Source organism: Neltuma alba, unplaced genomic scaffold, assembly GCF_004799145.2.
Source record: "Neltuma alba isolate B1F8T4 unplaced genomic scaffold, ASM479914v2 tig00011737_pilon, whole genome shotgun sequence".
In the NCBI taxonomy this organism is placed as follows: Eukaryota; Viridiplantae; Streptophyta; class Magnoliopsida; order Fabales; family Fabaceae; genus Neltuma; species Neltuma alba.
The window spans coordinates 139,742-163,110 of record NW_021636365.1 but is presented as its reverse complement, the minus strand read 5'-3'; the positions used below and the strand labels follow the sequence as shown (position 1 = coordinate 163,110).

Genomic DNA, 23,369 nt, shown 5'->3' with positions numbered 1-23,369 from the left:
CATCTTTCCTCTCCGGCGTAGGCCAGCAATTTTCCTGAGCACTGAGCACTGAGCAGTGGCTGCTCCCTCTAGCCACAGTGAGTATACTTCTCTCTATTTTTCTCGCTGATCCATATAATGCCTGTCGCCTCTCATTTCTCTCTATCGAGCACGCCTGCAATAAGCTTGTGAAGTGTGATTTCTTTTCGAATCATATCCTCCTTGCCTGATGCAACGACCTCCTCTCATGGTTTTTCACCTTCGAAATTTTCTGTTATAGTTCTCTGCAGTATTTACTGATGGATGGTTGGGTGGGTGGGGTTGGGGGTGGGGAACATAACCAGCTCCTCCTTCTGTAGCACAAATGTTGCTTTGAATGAATATTACGGTTTGCGTCTTTGTGGGTTATATTCAAACATTATCTCTAACTTAAATTTGTAAGGAAATAAAATTCTGGAGTTTCATGGAATTGAAATGCTGTTTGGTTGGATTCTTAGGGTTTAGGGTTTTGCAGCTTTATAATCTCAAGAGGCTCTGCCAACTCCTTGTATTTTCATATCTTAGGAAGTTCTTTTCCATTTTTGAGAGGAACGATATTATCCGACTTTCTTTGCCAGGGCCTTAGAGCAACTCAATTTTAATTTCATCCAATGATCAAAATTGTTAAATGTGATTGAAATGCAAAACAACATGGTTATTGGGAACTTGGTAGGGATGAGGGCTGCATGATTCTTTATTGCCAAGGAGAAAGAGACTGTAGTTTTTAAATGTGCAATTCAAACATGCTCCAAAAGTAAGAATTCAAACGCTTGTAGGTTGATATAAGAATTTTGATGCCTCTGACTCACAATAGCCTTCTGTTTTAACTGTATCACAAACATGGATGCTTTTTATAATAGGCTTTTATGCTTATAAAATGTTGGTGCTGATTCTTGATTATTTCTTCTCCTAAATCCTTCTGAAGCATCCTTTGAGCTAGGAGATATGAGTAAGAAAAAGAACCCTCTTGTGTTTCTAGACATCTCGATTGATGGGGATCCTGTGGAAAGAATTGTTATTGAGGTAATGAGGAAAGCAGAGCCATACTCTTCTGCATATTTGAAATTTCCCCTAATTTCTCAGATTGATGGAAATGTCCCTCTTGTAATGGCGCAGCTTTTTGCCAGTACTGTTCCTAAGACAGCTGAAAATTTTCGGGCACTCTGCACAGGTATCTTTTGATTGTTCACAAGTAATTGTCTGTTACTGTTATAATCCTTTATTTGGATTATTGCTTGGGTAGCTTGTCCTTTGATTAACGTCAAATGTGGGAACATCTTCTTAGCCTAGGAGGCCCTTTGCAAGGTAGACCATTTTGGATGGGGTTAGAAGATCATCTACTTCCTGATCAAATCCCCAGACCTACCCAACTATTATCCTTCACATTCTATTTGTTTTCCGTTTGGAATTTTGCTAACATGAAAGCACATCCCCCCCATGGCGGGGACAGGGGTGGAGATGCTCTTGCTTTGATAATTTATATTAGTCAAAAACTATAATTTGCTAATAAATGGTGTGTGAGATAGTCCTCCGTTTTCAAAGAAATGAAATGATATCTTCTATCCGCTATGCTTTTGTTTCTCTCTCTCTAATTGCATGGGTCAACACAAATTCTAAAGATCTAATGTTGGACCCTTTGGGCTTTATCTGAAGAAATTTTTGGGCTGCTGAATTTTGAAGCAAGATATCTTGACATGACAATGTTCTTCTAAAGCTTTAGGCTTTTATTGACTTTAAGATTTCCTAATTTGTATGCATGGCATGGTAAATTCTAATTAGCATATGGTTGCTCTGCGCAAATGTGGCGTATGGGTACAAATTGCAAATTATAGTATACTGGATTTATGAAATACTGTTTATTTGGTTAATAATCAAGGATTACAGGTTTACTACACTAGGAATGGTGGCTTCTGGGGAGATGATAAGCTCTGACATCAATTTGTTGTTTAAATTCTAGGATGCCATTACCATGACTAACTGTCTTTTATCTGAAGGTGAGAAGGGCATTGGAAAATCAACTGGAAAGCCTTTGCATTATAGAGGAACTTGTTTTCATCGTATAATTAAAGGATTCATGGCCCAAGTAAGCTTCCCTACACCTTTCTGTTGCACTTTCATTTAGAGATCTTTTGAAAGGCTTGAGTCAGCTGTTTTCCATCAAATTGCTTAGGAGATATAGAATTGGCGTAAATTTATCTACAAGTATCTGCTTGTCATAAGTAAGCCAGAATTGTTAGACAATGTAACAGTTAAAAGTTGACTTTTATGACGCGAATTCATCCTCTAACATAAAATAAACGGTAACAGTTGCTGTACTTCCCTACATTTTTATTTTTGCTAGTTGGGTAATCATTGTCTGAGGAACTTACCTTACAATCCTAGGATTCCTGTGGGTGTCTGAGAGATTGGCTCAGTCGCTGGACATGATTATTTATTTTTGATTGTCATAAGCTAATTATGTCATGGAAAACTTGTCATCTTGCATGAGAAGCCTGTGGCTATACTGGTTGTTAGCTGGTAGAACTGATAATCTGTGTTGGTAACTGATGTATAGTGTTCAGAAGAGAGGAGGGAGAGAAGAGAAGAGAAACAGATCAGGAAAGAGAACACACACACACGCACGCACGCAGATGACTGAAGTCGATTTTCATTAACTGAAGATACACCTTACAATCCTTTCCATACGCTTCCTTTTATAGCTGCTGCCCCTCCAACGACTATAACTCCCTAACTAAAATAATGACTCATGCGTGCATCACTTAACTCACAAATTACACGTTAGTAAAGTTGTAAAGTAGGGTGTCAACTTAACTTTGAGTTTTGAAGCCCTTCTGTCCTTATTCTACAAGTGTTCTGCTACTTTTTATTTCCTAATACTTGCTTATTCATCACTTTTTGTCCCAATTTCCTAACAGGGTGGTGACTTTTCAAGGGGCAATGGTACGCTTTTGGCAAATGCAGACTCCCTATTGACTGCCATATCTGTTTTGAAGAATCATAATTAACAACCTTTGACTTGTTTACAGGTACTGGTGGAGAAAGTATATATGGAGGAAAGTTCGCTGGTAATTTTAGTTTCCATTGGAGGAGGATTCATATCCTATGATTCTATTCTCTAGTCTTTTATTTAAGTTCTTTGAACTTTCACTTTTCTGAAGATCAAATAGCTTTATATAAAACCTTATGCTGTTGAAGTGCTTTCATGATTAATCATATAAAAGTACACATTCCCTCCTCATTGCAGATGAAAATTTCATATTAAAGCATGACGGACCTGGTCTTCTATCTATGGCTAATGGTGGTCCAAACACAAATGGTTCCCAATTCTTTATTACCTTCAAGCGCCAACCACATCTTGATGGGTATATAACCTTTGCATGATTTGTTTCAAAGTTTGATTTTTCAAACATCATGTACACTGTTCTCATTGTAAAACCTCTGGCCCTTGTTAGGGTCTCTGACCTAAATTTTGAAATTAAGCTGTTTTCTTTTGTTGTTTTTGAAATTTTCTCAACAAAGTTCTCTTCGACCTCTTGTATTTGCTGCCCTCAAGCTGATGAGATTAGATTGCTGATCTTTGCTTTGTTAAAGATTAGAATTGTTAATAATTTTAATTTTTTTTCTTTCATGTGACATTGCAGGAAACATGTGGTTTTTGGAAAAGTTGTCGGTGGATTAGATCTTCTGAAGAAAATTGAACTGGTGGGGACACCAGATGGGAAACCTGTCCAGCCGGTTAAAATAGTTGATTGTGGTGAAACGAGTGAAGTGAAAATTCAGCCAAAAATTGGGAAAGAGAAAGGTGCGTGGTGATAAGGAAAACCGTTTATGAATATGCCTCTCTTCAATTCTTTTTTTTTTTTTTTTCCCGTGGCCTAGTAAGCCTCTCCTCAGCTTGGTTATTCTGCATTTTATATTTTTCTTTACCAAATGGGCAACTATCTCTTATTTTAGGTAAGAAGAGAAAGTCTGGGGAATCCTCAACTTCTGATGATAGTTCTGACAAAAAATCAAAAGGAAAAAGGAAAACATCTTCCAAGGATTTGAGGAAGAGGAGCAGACACTCAACATCTGATTCATACAGCTCACATAGTGATAGTGACTCTGTTTCTTCAGACTCTGATTCAGATTCAGGGTCAGAATCATCGCTTTCTGATTCAAGTTCCTCTAGCTATGGTAAACATAGGAAGAGGAAACCTCTGAAAAGATCTAGGCACAAGCAGGGGAAGAAGAGAAGAAAAGGACAAAAGCAAAAGAGAAGCCGGCATAATAGACGATCAAGACGCAAGTCCCGATGGTATGGATATAATTAAACTGCAGCATGGCCTTTCTGTTTTAGTTTTACACATCAAGCACCTGCCTGATCTCATCCTTTGTTAAATTGATTTCCTTGGTTCAGGAGCTCAGAAGATTCAAGTGATACCGAAAGTGATAGTACTAGTGGTAGTGTCAGTAGTTCTGATGATGAGAGAGCTCATCGCCGTGTGTCTGGTCGTAAAACTGACAACAAACAAAAAAGAAATTTAGGTATACTATCTTTTTTCAATTTTGCTATGTATCCTCCATCTCTCCCACAAAATAATGTGAACTTAACATGTTATATTACGAATGCTGCCTAAAACTAATAACTGATCACGCTACAAAAACAGGAAAGCAATCTCCCAGCTCTCCTTTAGTTAGAACTGCTCCAAATCAAGGGGAAGACTCCAAGGTGAGAAGATCTGAGGACAAGCAATCACATGAAGAAGGTGAATTGTCTCCAGAAAATTCTGAGTTTCTGAATAATGGGCATGATACTGAAGCCAAATTCAGTAAATCTGCTAAGCAGGATGATTCTAATGACAATAGGTTTCACTTCTTGGCTTCCTTGTCTTCTAATTAATGATCACCTTTGGCATTAATTTTTCTTAATGTCTAGTACATCTTTGGATTGGAATGCGCATCTGATTGAGGTTTTGTGAACATCTTATTTGTATCAGAGTCACAAGTCCTAGAAGAAGTGATGCTATGAGTCCCACTAGGAAGTTAGTTGAGCAAAACCAAGGAGGCGCTTTGTTGACCAGTCCCCGCCAACCTGCTGCCTACAAACATAGTCGGGGCTTGTCAAAAAGCCCTTCACCAAATGGTGAACCGAAGCGTATTAGAAAAGGACGAGGCTTCACTGAGCGCTATGCCTTTGCACGCAGATATCGTACTCCATCTCCAGATCGGTCATCCCATTCCTATCGTGGTGGTGATAGAAATATAAGAAGGAACTTCGACAGGTATGCCCATTGCATTTTGCTAGACTGGACTGATAGAAAGGCGTTGGGTTATTTTGATTTGTTATATTTTGTTGAAGGCGTACAAGCTACAGAAACTACTCTGAGCGTTCACCACAGAGACGCTATGGGAGCCCTCCAATGCGCAGGAGCCGTCCAAGGTCATCTTTATCTTGTGATAATATTTGTATTATCCCTCCATGGTCATTTTTCTCTTGTGATAATATTTGTATTATCCCTCCATGGATAAAGTAAGCATTTTAATGATATATAACTCAACATTTTTTTTTATTCGTTTTGATAGATATCAGAGCAGAAGAAGCCGGAGTAGAAGCATCTCTCGCAGTCCAGTGCGTGGCCGTTTTAGGGACCGTGGTCGTAGCCAGAGTCCAGTACGTAGCCCCAGTCCAGACGGCAGGCGACCTCCAATAAGTGATGGATTGAAATCCCGACTTGGCCCTCGAAGTGTTCGGCACTCCCCAGACAGAGGAAGGGCCAGGTCCAATTCCAGGGATCATCTGTTTCCCTCTAGATCCCCCGATGCCACCCCACCCAGGCGTCATGATAAAAGGACTTCTGTGTCCCCAAGCAGGTCTAGATCTAGTTCGTCATCTGGACAGAAGGGATTAGTTTCCTATGGAGAGGCCAGTCCTGATTCCGGGGCAAGGTAGGATGATATGGCATTTTCATGCTGAAATCATCGGTGGTCGTTGGATTTTCGTGATGATAGGCTTCTCCATCTAAGCTGTTGCTCTACATCGCCAACTATGATGGGGATGGAATAGGCTGAGTTTCTGTTTTTCATCGTAACGTTTTGTTGTATATTGAACAATTCGGCTTCCAAGTTGCTCATTAGGTAATGTATTTTAACTTTGTCATGTCGATTTTGAAGTCAAGAAGCAAGTTTAAGTTTATAGCTATCTCAAAATCATGGAGCATTGTGATATTGCTCATATCTTAACCATCCCATCACACGCAGCTCACGGCTCAGGAAAGGGGTGGCAGCGGAACTTGAGGTTGGCTTCCATTTCCCCCCCCCCCCCCCGACCGTAGGCCTGATGTGTAAGGTTCTGACTGCTGCCTAACTTGTTACCAATTTGCGAATGGCGTCCAAAAGAATCAATATAAAATATAAAAATGTTAAACCCTGCCGTTTAGAATTTATGAATGACTTGTTTTTACGGGCTCTCAAGTTTGTAATAGACTAATAGAGCGATGGGCTTTGTCTTGTGGACTCCCTGAGTATTTATTCGAAGCGTCTTTCCTCCGCGACAGTGCTTGCATTTTTTTGTCCCCAACATGTAGCTTACATATTTTACTCATTATCCCAGGCGAGCTTTATTTTCAAGTGTCTTGTTTTTCACAATAAAATCAAAAGGCATCGCACAACAGAATTTGAGCAAGAGACATATGGTCGGGATATACGTATTCAAACGACTGGGCGAGTCTATATCATGATCTCCACTCAAATATGGTTTGAATGGTATTAAAAACAAAAAAAAAGGTTTGAAATAGTTGATTTCTTCCCTCTTATCGAAGTGAGACGTAAAAAATACAAAACATTGGAGACGAAAAAACAGTTTCGAAGAAATATTCAAGATCAATTTATTGTGTTCACCGGTTACTCAATCACTCCACGATTTGTAATCCCTGTTGAGTGCAATTTGATCCTCATAAAACATGGCTTGCAAAGGCATGCAGCAACATCGAAGCTTAACTAGTCGAGACTAATATGTGACAGTAAATTGACCATACCAGTGAGGTATGATAAAATGTTTCTCGGCTGCAGATGTCATCTTAGCTTGACGAAAAGGTGAACAAAATCACCGAAAATATAACAAGGTTCCTCGGCTAACAAGGTCTCAGATTGGCTGACCTTTGGGAACAATTTGATCTTTGAGCCACATGTAAACAGGAACCAATACAAACCATGTAGCAGCCATGGCACCCAAAATCAACCGCATCAAGAAGACAAAAGGATTTACAGGCTTTTTGACATCTTCTTCCTTTGGACCAAGCTGCATCAAAATTGCAAAACTTAATCTCAATGCATCTTTACAAAATAAAAAGAAAACAAGCAAAAAAGTGGGGTGCACATTGACAGAGGAAACTACGGTCAATCAGCAAATTTCACTAGTCATTGACAAATTTGAATCTATAATGAGAAAATAAATTAAGGCATAGCTAGCATCTCAAGTATAACACTGATGTTTTGTTAATATTTTTTGACAATTACCTATTTCAATAAAGCCTTGCGTATTGTAAATATCATCATCAGTACCATTCAGTAGACACATTTCGCTCTCAAACAAAAATTCTATTATTTTCGCAGCAGTCCAGACACGACTTTTGATGGAAACATATTTAAACTTAGTATCACTTTGCTATTTATGAACATTGGGAATTAAATATTTGCGAATGTCACGCATATTAGTTAAAGGACACAGCCCTTGGAGGGTAAATAAGGGCGAAAAAATTTGAGTGCTTGCTTGGAGATCCAGAGTCTATGCCAAAGAACTAAATAAAAGGCACTCGTTCAGAAAGCCCACAGGTAACATTCAATAGAAATAGCCTCGTGAAAGTGTCCGATTATGTGCAAATAGTTTGTAGACATTAGCTGTATCCGTATAATGAAGCTTGAAGCCATTAAAAATGGATATCACACACTTTCTAAGTAGAGATCAGAATCAAAGTTAACAATCTGTGGAAGTTAAATCAGAAGTTCTAGTAGAAACAACTACATCAGTACCTCAGACAAGGGATATAAAATTCCGCTTTTTCCCTTTTTTCATCCACACTTATCAATGGTTAATTCTTTATGTTACGACCTTTCCACATTATCATAATCTCATTAGTTTGCCCACAGCTACTTTCAACTTCATCGTCATGACAATTTGCTTACTATTACAGCTTAATAGAGAAGATTCCAAAAATTTGTGATTTGATCTCATAACGTTCAACACATAAACTCTAATGATCAGATGCCCTTACAGAATATTTGTGAGTGAATATGTATGTGTGGGTAGAGAGAGAGGCACAGAGAAAATTCCTTTGATTCTACGTAAAATGAAATTGCAAGCAAAACCCCAAAGAAAACATAAACATGAATGGAGAAGTTGAGATGACAATTACCTGCAAAGGAGAATCTCCAGATGCAGGTTTAACACCAGTGACAGAACAACCCATGATTAAGCCATGACGACGAACCCCGCGATACCATTTTGGGCCAATCCGCTTCAGTTGGACATCCTTGAATCCTGCTTTTTCAAACCACTCAATGTACTCTTCCTCCTTAGGGAAAAGCATCCAAACATCAGCAAAGAAGCGTGACAACCAAAACGTAGGATAAACTGGTCCAATTATACATGCTTTGCCTCCAAGTTTCAAAACCCTGTATGCTTCCCTGATGCCTCGTTGTGGATCTGGCCAGTACTCAATACTGAGAAATGAAAGCACATCTTAAGCATGCTCACTGAAAAACATATTTTTATAGAACTCATGCGGGCAAATGCAATAATTTACAATGCAGTAAGAATATGTAAACATAGAATTCAAAGAAGATCAACTGGAGAAGTTGCAAAGTGTACCTTCCTGCAGATACGTATCTGTCAGCGTAATCAGTACGAAAAGGAAGATCCTCAGCATCACCTTCAATTATTTTGCATTCCTTCAGTGGTTCCTTCTGCTTGGCCTTAGCAAGCTGATGAGGTGATTGGTCCAGAATCGTAACATTCTTCGCATCCACATGTTTCACTATTCCCAATGTGGTAAAACCCGTGCCACCACCAACATCTACGACTATCATATTTCTATCACTGAGATCAGCTGGTTCAAGTGCCTCATCCCTCATGTCCTCAGTCCAATGCCCAGGATTTATGATATGGTCGTATACAATAGACAGAAATCTATAGAACCAAAAGGCCTCTTTCTTGTGTTGTATGAACCTCGGCTGTGAGCTAGGCCTCGAAGCCGAGAGACTACACTTGGGTGCTATGGTCCTGTAATTGGGAACTCTAGCAGAACTAGCAAAACCCACTCTTGGGAAGTTCTTCCCATGCCAATCCGACCCTATAAAACCTAACTTATTAGGGTTTCTGCTACTTAAGAGCGCAAGATTTTCAGCTCCACTAAGCATTACTGAAGCCATGAATGAATCTGACAAGAGAGGAAGAGCAATGAAAATAAAATTGAACTAAGTTGAGTCCACAGACAGTAAAACAGCGTACGAAGAGCGTATAAGGGTATAATTGTACCAAAAACTGAAAAAGGCTTAGCCGCAAAGTGAGCTTACCGGAACTAGCTTGTCTAGAAAGGAACGCGAAAGAGCCCCGCAAACCACAAACTTCAGCCTTCCCTGTCACACACAAACCACAAACATGGGAGGCAGTAGAAGAGCGGAAGAAGGAAAGCTCGAAGAATACTATTTCCTATTCTCACCGCTGGCCACGTCGGAGTTCAGACACAAGATTTTTCTAAAGGGGAATTATCAAGAGGTCGGAAAAAAAAAATAATTATAAAAAGTTTGAATGATAAGTGAGTTATTTCTTAGGCTACTTTAAAATTTTTCATTACCCACTCTTTACTTAAATATTTCTTTAAAATCTAATTATAATTCTTCTCTTTTCTAATCAATTTGGAGAAAGAAATACGAGTTTGGGATTGGATAAAAAATTCTAAAAAGAAAATATTTGGGATTGAATAAAAATTTTCAAAAAATATTTTTAAATTTTTAAATAGAAATAACGATAAAAATATATTGTTATTTCCATTTTAAATATTATCGATTACTATTAAAGTATACTAAATAAGAATGATTTAAAATTTAAATATTTTTTTAGACTCTCATAAAAAAAACCCATTTTTATTCTAAAAATGGATTACCTGTTGGCTATTGGTTTTGTTCAATTAAATTTTAAAATTAAAAATAAAATACAGAAACGAATTTCTTCACGGTGCTTAACCAAGCCGATGTCTCATTTTCTAACCGATGGTAATTGTAATTAACTCACATCTTCATCTTTTGCCGCCCTTAGGAAGATAAGTGGATTGAGATGTGTTTGATTTCAATGGAGTATTAATGAGAATTAATACAGTCGGCAAAAATTAATGACAATTAATGCTCTTATCCAAGTGACATGGACCACGGAAAGGGGGTTACGTGGCGTTATTTCTCGGGACCGAACCATTTTTGTTTCGCTGGGCTGATGAAACGGAGCTGTCAAACGACGTCGTATTTCCGTAAGTTGGAACCTTTCCTTTCCCCCCGTGTTCTCATTCGTCGTTTTGCTTTTCGAGCTCCATGGACCAGTGGTGACTGCGTCTGAGCTCACTTGATCAGCATTTTATGTTAATGTGATTTCGTTTCAAACGCTTCCTCTTTCTAAACTCCTTCCATTTGTTTAAATTTTCGTATTGGGCAATTCATTAAGGACGGCTATTACATCACCATGATGCATGCAAGGCACTAACATGCATTATCAAGGTGTTCTAATCTATTATTATTTTACCCCATATTTTGATTATATCGTTGTCCAAATGATCAGTCCCCCCCTCGCTTCTGGTTTGGCGTAGGAGTGGAGAGATAGGATTTTTCAGTACATGGCCAGTAATGTTGCTGTGGAAAGAGCACCCTGTTTGCTGTTGCTTGGCTGAAACAATTTTTTAGTCCCCTTTCATGTGCTATAACGATACATGGAGGAGTTTTGGTAAAAGGCTCATTGACTATCATATAAATAAATATACTTTTGTCCACTTGCTCTGCTTTTACATATTCTAATGACTCCAAAAGGATTTTCAAATAATTATCATGAAGCAACTCCACTTTGAAGTGAACTTTATTGGGACGAAGTGGGGCGGAGCACTTAACTATTCTCTTGATGAGATAGTAATGATGGCCGACGAGTCTTAGCTTTGGTACCACACAGAAGGTGGGAGACACTCCTGTTCTATCATTGCTGACCTAAAAGCCTACAACAATTTTCGAGTCAAAAAATACTTCTTATAAAGGGAAAACTATTTGGTTTTGCAATTATAGATAAAGGACACTGATGATGTCCTTCACGGACTCAATCCAACCTCCACCGCATGGTGGAGAAAAAACTCGAAATTTAAATTTTTCATATTTATCGTGCTCTTGCATCTTACAACTAGTTTTTCGAAAGTCTGGAAACAAGTCTTTCCATGTACCAAACACTGATAAACCACCGAACCTATGTCTGAGTGGAAAAGTTTCCCAAACTGAGTTTTAAGTTTGAGCGGTTTGCCAGTCTATGGATTTTGAGAAATAGTATCCCGTGCTTCTTTCTTGTGGATGATAGCAGTTGCCACTTATCGTTCTTTCTGATTAACATTGAAACCCAGCTAGAGGATATTGAACATCTCAAATTTCTGACATGTATGCATAAATTGGCGAGTCTAAGGTTTAGAAACAAAGTCGATCCATTCACGAGCTACTCATTCCATACCATCGCCATTAATTGAGGCAGTTCATCCCATGTTTCTTCTTTACCGAGCCTGCATGATATAAGAAGAACATAGGACATGAGTTAGGTTCAACCGTCTGCCATGATTTACACTTTGCTCTTAATTTCTTAAACTTATCTTGCCCATTGTCGCTTCTGCAGAGCAAAATGACAAGCGGCTTTGGTTTTCAAATAGTATGTTTCTAGTCAGGCATAATAATCCTAGAGCCTTTTTCTTGTTCATCTTACATAGTTTGCCTGATTGCTAGGCTTCAATTTTTCCTGTCAGAAAGTGTAAATCAACATAAAATGGTCATAATAAAGTTATTACATAGTTTATAGCATGGTTGCTTTAGTGCTGGATCATCTGTTGATGCTGGAGGATCCTCGCCAAATATCATCTCACAACTCATGTCATCAAAATCTGCAATTTAAGAGATGCAGATAAAGTTCAGACTGATTATAGGCCCTTCAGATTTATTAAACTAGTGGCATTCATTTAATCATCCACTCACAGCAATTCACCTTACTATTCTGCTACTCCTCCGGTCCTTAATATAGGGCCCAATTCTTGAGTTGGTTTTGGTCCTAAATATAAGACCCATTTCTCATATTTATCAATTTTCTCTCAATTGGTTTTGATCCTAAATATAAGATCCATTTCTCATATTTATCAATTTTCTCTCAATTACCCTTATAAATACTCCCTCAACCATAATCAAGTAGAAGAGGGAGAATGGGTATTAAAAAAGATGATTATAGTGTTTTAGGAAAAATATGTCACTTTTCTTATAATTAACTAACTTACCTAACTTCCTTAATCTAATCAAATTATTTAAATGGGTTTTATATTAAGAATCGGAGGAGTATTATCAGAGGTCCTCTACTTTTCAGCAAGTTATTAGAGGGGGAAGGTTTTTGAGAAAGAAGAATGACTGGTGCTCTATTGTCAATTATGTCATTATGAATAGGATGCAATTTTAATGCTTTTGATGAACGCAACTGATAGGAATACTATGAAAGAATCATTAGAGCCAAGACACCAGATGTCAAAAAAAAAAAAAAGGTGCATGGTACCATTTATCACATTGAAGATGTTTACGGCTATACTAGAGTTGTCAATTTCTTGATCAAATGCATGCAATGTATGTAGGTTTCCTCAACTGACTCATCCCAACTCTGTATCCCTCGTGGCATATGAGTGGAACCCTCCATCGAAATGATGAGGGTGGCTCCCACAATCTAGCGGATGCTATGGTACTCCTAAGTATGAAAGATGTTTCTTTTATTTATATTTTTAGTGGGAGTTACCATAAAAGGAAACCTTAGAATAAATTTTGTAGCAGGATCAACCTTTCCTCCTTAGTTTTAGTTTTGGTGTAACATAGGTGACTTTTTTTAATGGTTATAACGTATTGACATTTTGCTAATACGAGAAACAAACACATAATGGATCAAGCTGTTTACTTTTCTCCATTTCTTGCTAAAAGAAGTTCATGACAGAGAAGTTAAACAGAGACTTTCCAAGCAAGACCATGTGAAATAATAGAATGTGCTCATGCGAATGCAAGGAGTTGCTGAATGCTAATACTCACTTGGAACCATGTTGACTGGCATACCCAAGGAGTCCTTTATAAATGACTGAGATGGCATTTTGCAGAGATTCACGCACATCCCAACACAATTTGTCTGTTCCAAAAACCTGTACATATTGTTATTAAAACAAATTTGAAAAGAGAGAAGATTGTTAGGTTGCTTAGGTGAAATGATGAGGGCGATGGGAATAATAATCATCATTTTAGTTTTGACAATAATGTTGATGGTGATCATGATAGTCATGATGGGAATAGAGAACGCAATATTGGAGCTGCATCATCATTGAAGCAAATTGTTTGAGGCCAGAACGTATCTTAGGTTGGTGAATTGGGGACCATCATGTGTTATATACTTGAAGTTAAAATATAAGAGAAAAGGTCAAGTTACCTGCACTTTTTTATGTGGACAACATTTTTCTCTCTTATCCCGTTGACCTCCGATTCCCTCACCTTGTTCATAGTGAAAATAATAATGAGGTTAATTCTTTAACAATATCATAGGTTGGATATTAAAATAAAATAGTTGCATACACAAGTCAATTAAGTTATATATATATTTTTGGCCAAAAGTCAATTGTGTTATATGGTTGTGTGTGTTTGCATGATATGGAGTTGATTTCACTACTTCCGCTTCCTTAGTTAGTCTGCAAATCCTTATGCTCAACCACGTTTGTCTCTTACTGTTCTGTTGGTTATTGTGAAGGTTGATGACATACTACACATATATTATTCTTCATATCCATTTGAATGATCTATTGACGTGTCATATGTGTTAATAAAACTCAAGTGGGGCAAGATGTATGAATGAAATTACACGGTTCTTGTGGAGACTAATTAGTGGACTCCCAACAGTGAATGGAGATAATTGCCTAGTTCTTTTCAGCTCTTCTGAGTTGACTTCCTTCCCTATCGTCCAGCTTTTCATTACTACTCTGCTGCCATGCAAGAATCTATTTGTAAATTTTTTGTTGCATTAGAAACTTTGTAGCCCAGCTTCTACAGTAAGAGGGTTGCTTTCAAGGTTTCTTAGTATCAGGCATACACACACACACTTCTGCTTCGGATTGCTTAGTTAGAACGGCAATTTCCAGTATCTTAATCAGCTTCCAAAATGATTTACTTCAATATTTTTGAACAGACTTATCACCAATAAAATTCCAGTCTTATCACAAGTGGAAGGCGGAGTGTACCATGTTGCTCTGCCTATGGGTTCCCTTGAGGGGGTTCTAATAATTATGATTCAGATTCTAACTCCATTATGACATCAGAGTAATTCCAACTAACATCGACGCTATCGTATCAGATGTTTACCTCGCAGTGCCCGACTAACCAAGCAAAAAACAAAGTAGTGAAGGCGGCAAAATATTCCCTTGCCAATCTAGATCGCGGCAGCACTGTCCTTATCTGCAATCGTTTATAACAACATATTCATTAAAGACAATCAGAGTCTTTTTTCCCCAGAAAGAATAAAATAAAAAAGAAACATGCCTGCACTATATTTCATTTTAGTCCAATGCTAATATCTGTGAGAATCGACATAGCAGGAAGATGACCAGAATGGTGATGAACTCACAAAGGAAAGTATGGGCCTTGGGAAGCTTCTGTCGAGAGCTTGAATGACAATTTCACGTTGCTGGGAAGGATTGAATTTCTGAGAAACCACAGTGGCTGCCTCAACCAAGCTGTCATATCCACTCTTGCTGTTATAGAGTCCTGCGTAGGATTAAGGTAAGTGATGAATGAGGAGGAAAAAACCAAATTCATGAAACTTATGTGTTGCATACAAAAGGATGGAAGACGGTGAACCTGATGCCTTTTGAACGTTCTTAGAAAGATGATGTAGAGCCAAGCGATCAAACCAGTTGTCTTTGTAGACATTGGTTTGTCTTGTTTCTTCTTTAATGCCATCCGCAGGCCTTGTCACCACTCCAACCACACAGGGATATCTTGGTTTATGTTTCAACTTCCGGTATGCTGCAGTCACTGCTGGATTTCTGCTCACTGTCAGAATTTTGGCTTCCATTTCTGCGTTTAACAATTGCTCTGCGTGTGTGAGAGAGAGAGGTGGGGGAGGGGGGGGAGAGAGAGAGTTTAACAGGGGATGAAATGACGGGGTGGTATGTGTGTGTGTTGGAACAAAGGAGTGCATGGAAAGAATATATAGCAATGGGGTCGTGTAATAGATTCTGTAGTGGTAGCCTGTTCGGATGTTTAGATGCTCTCTTGTTCTTATATGGTGCTCCAAAATGTGTACTTTATTGTTTCATTTATTTTTAATTATTGAGTAAATTATACATCTCGTTTGTGTAATGAAGTTCGAAAATGTTTGAAAACCCAACGAGATGTCGAACAGAAAATGTTACTAGCTTACAATTTTAATGATTCAATCGAACCATAGTCGAGCTGGTGATGCGATAATGAAATAGACATAATACTATGCCAACTGACCAGCTGTAACAAGACAAATTAATGTATAATGTAACAAACTAATGTTTGAAAGAAATACTCATATTTAATACTCAACAATATAAAGAGATAAATTTGCGTAATAAAAAAAAACATATAATATTATAACATATACGTCAATTATTTAATAATAAGAAAATAAACTTAAATACTCCTCCGGTCTTTAATATAAAACCCAATTATTGAGTTGGTTTTGGTTCTAAATATAAGATCTATTTTTCATATTTATCAATTTTCTCTAAATTACCCGTACAGATACTCCTCAACTATAATCAAATAGGAGAGGAAGAGGAGGTATTAAGAAAAATAATTATGGTATTTTAGGAAAAACGTGTCACGTTTTATATAATTAATTAACTTACCTAACTTTCTTAATCTAATCAAATTAGTTAAATAGGTCTTATATTAAGGATCGGAGGAGTACTCTATCATTCAACATATTCACTTAAAAATGATGATGATGATTACTATTAAGGCGCATCTAAATAACATGGGGTTATTGACTTATTGTTATCCTTAAACTTATTAAAAAAAGATGTAATTCTTTAATTTTGCCTTCTTTAAAACTAATAATCACAATAAAATATGATTAATGAATTAAATTCAAGCTAACCAAAACAAAAAAAAACAAAAATTCAAGCTAACAATTTATTGCAATTAATTAAAGAGGAGTAAGATTGAGAGAGAAAAAAGTTAAGTATCTTTCTTAAATAGGACAAACTAGGACTTTAAAATTTGGCCATATAAAATTCCTCTTCTTTTTAAAAAAAATAAATCTTAACTCAAACTAGGTCAATCCTTCAAGCAAAAAATAAAGATAAAGATTAAAAAATTAAGTTGCTCATGGTCGTCTTTGGAGTAGTATGCCAACTTACCTGGTTAACTTATTTTGATCACTATTTTATAAGAATCACATTATAATTTAGATCTGTTTAATTTTTATTTTGAAAAACTGATATATACACAAGGAACGTGAAGCCTTTAAATTTGTTTCACATTGGAATAGGACATCAATATTATGATTATGTCCCTCCAAAATTAAGACGAAAATTAATTTTATCAAACTGACGGTTGCTCTGCTGCGCATCAGAAGCCTGTCCCACATTCTCGACTAATAACAACACCAAGAAATTCTAAACACAACCATAAGCATGAGCAGAATTCATATTACAGAATCACGATGGCCAACGTAAATGCCTATGAAACCATCCAACAGCATTACAAATTACAACTCTAGTTAAAGGACAGATCATCACATGACCATTTACACACTACCGTTTCAGTTCTAGACAAAAGGATTAAATTAAACAGCCTACGCTACAAGTAACTGTGCTAAAGTCATCATAATGAGCACAATCGAACTTGATAAGAAAACAGGCATAGAAGCTGAGAATTTAGGACAAAGATGGTCATTCTTTGGAGGTCTTGTTGATGAGGGACTTGTGAATATGAGGGATGACACCCCCACCAGCAATGGTGCCCTTAATAAGGGTGTCAAGTTCCTCATCTCCTCTGATAGCAAGCTGCAGATGCCGAGGTGTGATCCTCTTCACTTTCAGATCTTTGCTTGCGTTTCCAGCAAGCTCGAGAACCTCAGCTGTCAGGTACTCAAGAATGGAGGCCAAGTAAACTGCAGCTGTAGCCCCAACACGCCCATTTGCTTGGATCCTTTGTTTCAGCTGTCTATGAATACGACCCACAGGAAACTACACCCCAACCCCGCAAACATGTATGACGTCAGAGTACAAATGGTAAACAAGAAAAAATCGAATATAATCCCATCGTTTCCAAGAGGCATTTAATACTGGAAATAGGTAATCCAGATAGATGCTAAAAAAATAAAATAAGTGTATTGTTTTATTGTTCAATTAGCATTGTGTATGTCAACACTTATCTTAAATGGCCTCAATTTTTTCACTCAAACCAAGAAACAGTCGAATATACTTCACTGTGGCACTCATTCGGCCATCACCCAAACCACCGCCCAATAAAATAACGAACAAAAAAAGCAGAGGCAGGACAAATCCACGATCCATGAATTCTATAAAATATCTTACCAACATACTAGCAAGAAAGAGTGCAGACCACCGAGAAAGACAATACGCTTAGAGACAAAAGTCAAATCGTTAAACTATCCAAAAATCCCAGCTACAGTGGATAACTTGGTAGCCACGACGATAATTTAATACAGATGAAAGCAGAGTAAAGGAGAGGTAGGTTACCTGGATTCCGGCACGGGATGACCTGGAAACAGGCCTTTTCTTATCCTTATCCTTGTCCTTGTTAGCAGCCGTGGTTTTTGCAGCCAAAAGGCCCTTGCCTCCTTTTCCCGCCATTTCCTAAATATTGAACGTAAAAATAAAAATATATATTTAAACAAATCGAAACGAGGGGGACACGTACAGATCTATAGAAAAGAACAAACAAATGAAGAAAAGAGAAAACACCAATTTCTTCCTCAGAACACGGCAAAGATATTTCAGGGAAATCAAGAGTAGACATGAAAACCCGTTAAAAAGAGAGGTCACGGTATACTTGTGCATAAACGGGAGCAATTCAGCACCTAAAAATGATAGATCGAACACAAAGAAGGGCTATAAAGGAAAGAGAAGCAATGAATTGAGGGTCTGGTTCAACTTTTTTTGTGCGAACAAAGGAGAAATGTTGATGCCAGAAGCAAATGAAGAAATGATGCAGTTCAAATCCACATTACAGAGAATCTTGAAAGTGAGCACCAAAATGAAATCTCGAACATACCAGAGGACCTTAGCCAGGAAGAGAAATTACCTGAGAGTTTGAGAGCCAAAAAGCCAAAGAAGCAAGAAGAGCGGTTGGGCAGTCAATAGCAAGAGCACGCCAAATGCCAGATGGGGATGGACCGGACAGATGCGAATAGCCTAATATGATTCAAATGTTTTGAATCTGCAGTAGAAATGGCGGTCAATTTTGCGTGGGAAAATTTTCCCATTCCAATTTCAAAGAACTTTTCAACCCAAGCAACACGGGCCCAACGGGCCCATCCATCAAATGGGCCTACTCTACCTCTAAAGCCCAAAAATCTGGATAAGGTTTGATTGGTTCCACATCTTCCTGAAGCGGCCAACTTTCAGTTCCATTCACTTACACAGAGCATGATGAGCGATCATCCCAGTAAAGATATATTCCAGTGGTGAAGATCTGAACGGAAGCCATGACTACGACCTTATTTTCTCCAAATTCAAGTATAATTAGCGCTCCTAGTTGTGGAGCGCAATGTTTGTTATCCCAGCACACAACGTTGTTGGTTGTTCCACAACAAAAGATATTTCTGGGGACTACGATTCGGAACCGTCAAGCGTTTGGGAAGGAGGAATCGTCGAATAGAATTGTGGTGGTGGGTGGGACGCAAGGCTCTGCAGATTCGAGCAAGTCAGAAGAGACAATCCCTTCGTGGGCCAAACCAGATTCAGATGAACCCCCACCTTGGGCTGGGGACGAGGCCAACAACAATGCTTCCCAACAAGGATTAGCCATCCCTTTCCATGTCTATTTACTGGCGTCTGCTATTACCGCCATTGCCGCTGTAAGCTTTTGCATTTTGTAGCATATATTTTGTCCTTCGCATTTTCGGTTTTTCGTTTGTCGTATGATTGTCGTTCGTTAATATGCTTTCTTTGTTTGATTTCTAATTGCAGATTGGTTCCATATTCGAGTACGTGAACCAAAGGCCAGTTTTTGGAGTTTTGACATCCGACAGTGTATTTTATGCTCCCCTGCTTGGATTCTTTACCTTCACTGGCATTCCCTTCTCGGTGAGTACTATTGATCGTTATTATCTATCTGTTATATATTACTTTGATTCATTTGGAATCCAAGAAAAATTAAACCCTATAAATAATAGTCAGTTTCAACTTAATATGAACACTGCTAGGGTGAATTCAAAGGAAATGTAATTTGGTGATTTTAAATGCGGAGACCATTAGTTGAGAATGAGAAAGCCATGAATGACATTGGTCCAATGCTGCAGCTAATTGAAGTTGATATTGAAAACAGGGATATTTGTGGTTCAAGTCCGTTCAAGCTGCTAACAAAGAAGCTGAGGAACAAGACAGGAGGGATGGCTACTGATAGGGATAAGGGTCTCATGATCTAAACATTTCATATCTATGCTGCCATCTGCTTCACACCTTCTCTTCTCATGACTCAAGCAACCTTTCCTTCCCCAGATTGGATAATAGATGCCTTTTACCTTTTTCAGCCTTTCTCTATCTAACTTTGGGTTTTGCTCAAAAACAAACACTTTTGTGAAATCACATTAATATACAAAGTGAAAGAGTACTGATTAACTTAATATAAGAGATCACCAAGTCATAACGTAATAATCATTATTCAACCAGAGATCAAATTGTTTCTAATATGATAAGATGCCGTACTTCTGAAACAAGAAGAGGGGGGAGAGAAAAAAAAAGCATCATGGACAGCATTTACAGACGCTATTCCAACTTTTGGTTTTTGCCAACTTATGACAGAGTTGGAGTATTTCAAGCAATCTGCTTTGCCTACTTCATTACTGTTTCTGCGTCGGCTTAAGAGGGAAACTGCATTATGTTGGTGCAAAACTTTCCGACTCATATTGTTGTCCTCGTCCTTCCCTGTGCCCTCCTTCACCTCTCAGACCAATTGGTCCGAGGTAATATTCTCAAGTACATGCGAATACCTTCTCAGCCATATATCAAACATAGTAATACTAATAAATGAATTTCATGCCGAAGATTGTAAAAGTTTTATGCATTTAAGTTACTCTATTAAAAGAACTTATATTAGATTACTGGTTTTAACTCGTTTATTGATTACTGATGATGGATTTGATTCATAAATGACGCAAGAGTCCTTCAATTCAATAGTTGATTCTGAAAGTGGTGCTAGTACAGCAATATTTGAAAAAGTGATGTCTTTGTATTCTTGCTTCAAGGTCAAAAAACTCTGAACAGGTGAAGTTCAATTTCCCCTCCCCACCCCCATCAGGGTTGAGAAACTTTATTAATATGACCTTGGACGGTTACCTTTGATGCAGAGAAGCAAATAAATGCACCGACTAGTTTGCTCATGAACCCTTTTAGAATGCAGAGATTTTTTGAGATCTGATATGACTTAATTGTGTTGTTTTGCATGCTTTTTCTGTAGCCCGGTATTTGGGGGAAAAAACAAAACAAAAGAAGAAGGTTCAATTTCAAATCTCTTCTCATTTCTCATCTTCCATCCCAAGCACACCTTTGACACCCGAAACATGAGGTGGTGGGAAATTTTGGAACTGAAAATCAATTGGCCGCACTTGATAAGAGCTACGAAGCAATTGAATATTGGGGCTGCAGGTCGCCACTCTTTTTCACTTTGCCACCTCCTTCAAGGCATGAAAGTGATGTGAGAGTTGCTATCCACTTTTGCCCCAGTTGCTGAAAGAGTGAGAACAACACTTCTTTTCCCTGACACTAGTATCTTCCTAAGGATGGCATTATTTGATACTCTTCCAGTCCTAATTATAAGACTCAATTGACTTATTTGAGGAGATTAAGGAAGTAAATTAAGTTGGTTATTTATAATAAATAAGTGTTATTATTCCTAAAATATCCTTGCTATTTAAGTATATTGGCTAAAACTATCATTATTAGAAGGATTATCTTGGAAAAAAATGCATAAATATAAGAGAGAAAATGGATTGGGTCTTATAATTAGGACCAAATAAAAAGTCAAATTGGGTCTTATAATAAGGACCGGAGGAGTACTAAATATGAGTAACTCTTTTGATAGAAATTTAAATATTGGTTCACCAACCCTTTCTTCTAAACTAATCCCCTTATACCAACGCACGTGGGCACAGATAGATAAGGGTTTGTGTCCTTTAACTATCACTCCCGGGTTCAATTCCGTTGCAAGATGGGAATCAAGCTGGCATGCTTGGGAGGATAGTTCTCATAATTGGGCCTCTGCAAGTCCTGAGAGATTAGTTTCCTACTATTTGAGTGGAGGGATACTCTAGTGTGTCACCCCAAAAAAAAAAAAAAACCTATCCCCTTCTTAGAACAAAACAAACACTTTTAAACCTAAATTCTTTTTTTGCGTTAAGCTTTTTCACCGGCGGAAGCCTTATCCTTCTCTAGCTTTCAGGTTTCATGTAGTCAAGCCCAAACTATGGCTGATCGGACGGATCGTGGGCCTCCCAAAGCCCTCGCTGTGATGCGAATTGGGGTAAAGTATATATGCCCTGTCAGAAACAGGAGAAATCGAAGTCAAACCGAAAACGCTGTGGCTACAAAATTTACCTTTTTAAAATCTATTCATCTCTTTAGCATACATTTCAACATGGTTTATATTAAATTTAAATAAATTAATTTAGTGATTAAAAAGGAAATGACCATGCTAAGAAAATTAAAGAAGATGGATTTAAAATGTAGAAATCAACATATGAAAAGCAGTAGATATTAAAAGATAAAAAATGTCCCTGGGAGCTGGAAAAGAATACAGATACAAGGGTCAAAAACTACGGAGGCATTTGTACCCTCAGTCCAAAATCCAAAACCAACGTTTGTTTAAAAAAAGGAAAAGAAAAGAAAATCCCAAAGGCAATACAATCGACAATTTTGACATTGTTGGCAGGCTCGGACCCATGATGCGTGCTCCATGAAGAGTTGAGTTCAGAGGATGTCCCTGAGTATGGGCCCAAAAAAAAAATCATTTCTTCTCCCAGCAAATCGTCACGTTTTTTATTTAGTTTTACTATTTTTGTTTTTACAGCACTTGTGGCTTACCTCCTCTCGGGCATATTACGCAGAAACAACCTGCTACGTTTCAAAATGATGGTCCTAACACCAGTGGACCCAAGGCTTATTGAACAATTATTCATCTTCCAGGAATTTTTTTTTTTTTTTGGGCTAAAAAAAAAGAGCTAACAAGCTACGCTGAGCACCCATTAGTGATGACCCTGTTGTGTTATGCTCCAAACCTAACCTGTTTGGAATATGCTTTGAGAACCATATTACAGATTGGAAAAAGTCAAGCATCAGTCCCCATCACTCTCATAAAACCCCAACGTCAAGCTCCCGACTCGTTCTTTTGTTGCCATTCGTGCAGCGCAAAACGCGTCAATCGTTCCAGTTTTCTTCTTACCATGGAGACACGCATCACTTCACTATAAAACTACTCCTTTTATTTCCCTTTATCTCTCCTTTCATGTTTTAAAGCATCCATTTTCATTTCACCCAAAAAAAAAAAGCATCCATTTTCAAATATATATTTAGTACGCCTGAGCTTTTTTAAAAGTTCTTTAACAGCGCCTTCATCTTTCTTATCTACTGTCTCCATAATCATCTCTCTTACTTTATAATTAAAATCGTCGAATATAAGGATATAGTAAATAAAGAAAAATGTCTTCTTCTTTTTTTAATTTCAAACGTTATGTTAACAAAAAGGACTGGCCTAAAAGAGAGAAGATATTAGTATAAATGGATGGAGAATGAACCAGGAGGGCAGTTGCCAACTGGATAAGTGATTGAGTTGATGTGTTGTGAAGGGCTCATTATTGTGCATAAGCT

At 37.8% G+C, this 23,369-nt stretch overlaps 5 protein-coding genes across 6 annotated transcripts; 2 read left to right on the top strand and 3 right to left on the bottom strand.

Annotated features, from left to right (window-relative positions):
* Positions 1 to 6,225, top strand: LOC114717449 (peptidyl-prolyl cis-trans isomerase CYP63). Of its 2 annotated transcripts, XM_028902584.1 has the most exons (14): positions 1 to 77; positions 944 to 1,041; positions 1,135 to 1,189; positions 2,013 to 2,101; positions 2,934 to 2,958; positions 3,045 to 3,083; positions 3,263 to 3,380; positions 3,660 to 3,820; positions 3,973 to 4,315; positions 4,418 to 4,545; positions 4,668 to 4,866; positions 4,998 to 5,282; positions 5,360 to 5,440; positions 5,584 to 6,225. In XM_028902584.1, the coding sequence occupies exons 2-14, from the start codon at positions 964 to 966 to the stop codon at positions 5,948 to 5,950; spliced, it is 1,968 nt and encodes a 655-aa protein (XP_028758417.1). In that variant the 5' UTR covers positions 1 to 77; positions 944 to 963; the 3' UTR covers positions 5,951 to 6,225. The 2 variants fall into 2 exon arrangements, with proteins under 2 accessions (XP_028758417.1, XP_028758418.1); XM_028902585.1 differs by lacking the exons at positions 5,360 to 5,440; positions 5,584 to 6,225 and having other exon boundaries at positions 4,668 to 4,766; positions 4,998 to 5,162.
* Positions 6,226 to 6,859: 634 nt separating this feature from the next.
* LOC114717444 (2-methyl-6-phytyl-1,4-hydroquinone methyltransferase, chloroplastic) lies at positions 6,860 to 9,739 on the bottom strand. The gene is made up of 4 exons (XM_028902575.1): positions 9,571 to 9,739; positions 8,867 to 9,434; positions 8,412 to 8,718; positions 6,860 to 7,297 (listed from the first exon to the last, which is right to left on the bottom strand). Exons 2-4 carry the CDS (start codon positions 9,424 to 9,426, stop codon positions 7,142 to 7,144), a joined length of 1,023 nt encoding a protein of 340 aa, XP_028758408.1. The 5' UTR covers positions 9,427 to 9,434; positions 9,571 to 9,739; the 3' UTR covers positions 6,860 to 7,141.
* A 1,498-nt stretch (positions 9,740 to 11,237) lies between these two features.
* Positions 11,238 to 15,358, bottom strand: LOC114717453 (beta-carotene isomerase D27, chloroplastic-like). Its single transcript, XM_028902591.1, has 7 exons — positions 15,142 to 15,358; positions 14,909 to 15,048; positions 14,647 to 14,739; positions 13,724 to 13,785; positions 13,336 to 13,442; positions 12,072 to 12,164; positions 11,238 to 11,792 (listed from the first exon to the last, which is right to left on the bottom strand). Exons 1-7 carry the CDS (start codon positions 15,356 to 15,358, stop codon positions 11,752 to 11,754), a joined length of 753 nt encoding a protein of 250 aa, XP_028758424.1. The 3' UTR covers positions 11,238 to 11,751.
* Positions 15,359 to 16,881: 1,523 nt separating this feature from the next.
* LOC114717454 (histone H2A variant 1) lies at positions 16,882 to 18,677 on the bottom strand. Its single transcript, XM_028902592.1, has 3 exons — positions 18,589 to 18,677; positions 18,024 to 18,140; positions 16,882 to 17,507 (listed from the first exon to the last, which is right to left on the bottom strand). The coding sequence occupies exons 2-3, from the start codon at positions 18,135 to 18,137 to the stop codon at positions 17,211 to 17,213; spliced, it is 411 nt and encodes a 136-aa protein (XP_028758425.1). The 5' UTR covers positions 18,138 to 18,140; positions 18,589 to 18,677; the 3' UTR covers positions 16,882 to 17,210.
* Positions 18,678 to 18,920: 243 nt separating this feature from the next.
* Positions 18,921 to 20,131, top strand: LOC114717464 (uncharacterized). Its single transcript, XM_028902603.1, has 3 exons — positions 18,921 to 19,363; positions 19,476 to 19,592; positions 19,834 to 20,131. Exons 1-3 carry the CDS (start codon positions 18,992 to 18,994, stop codon positions 19,906 to 19,908), a joined length of 564 nt encoding a protein of 187 aa, XP_028758436.1. The 5' UTR covers positions 18,921 to 18,991; the 3' UTR covers positions 19,909 to 20,131.
* Positions 20,132 to 23,369: the final 3,238 nt, after the last annotated feature.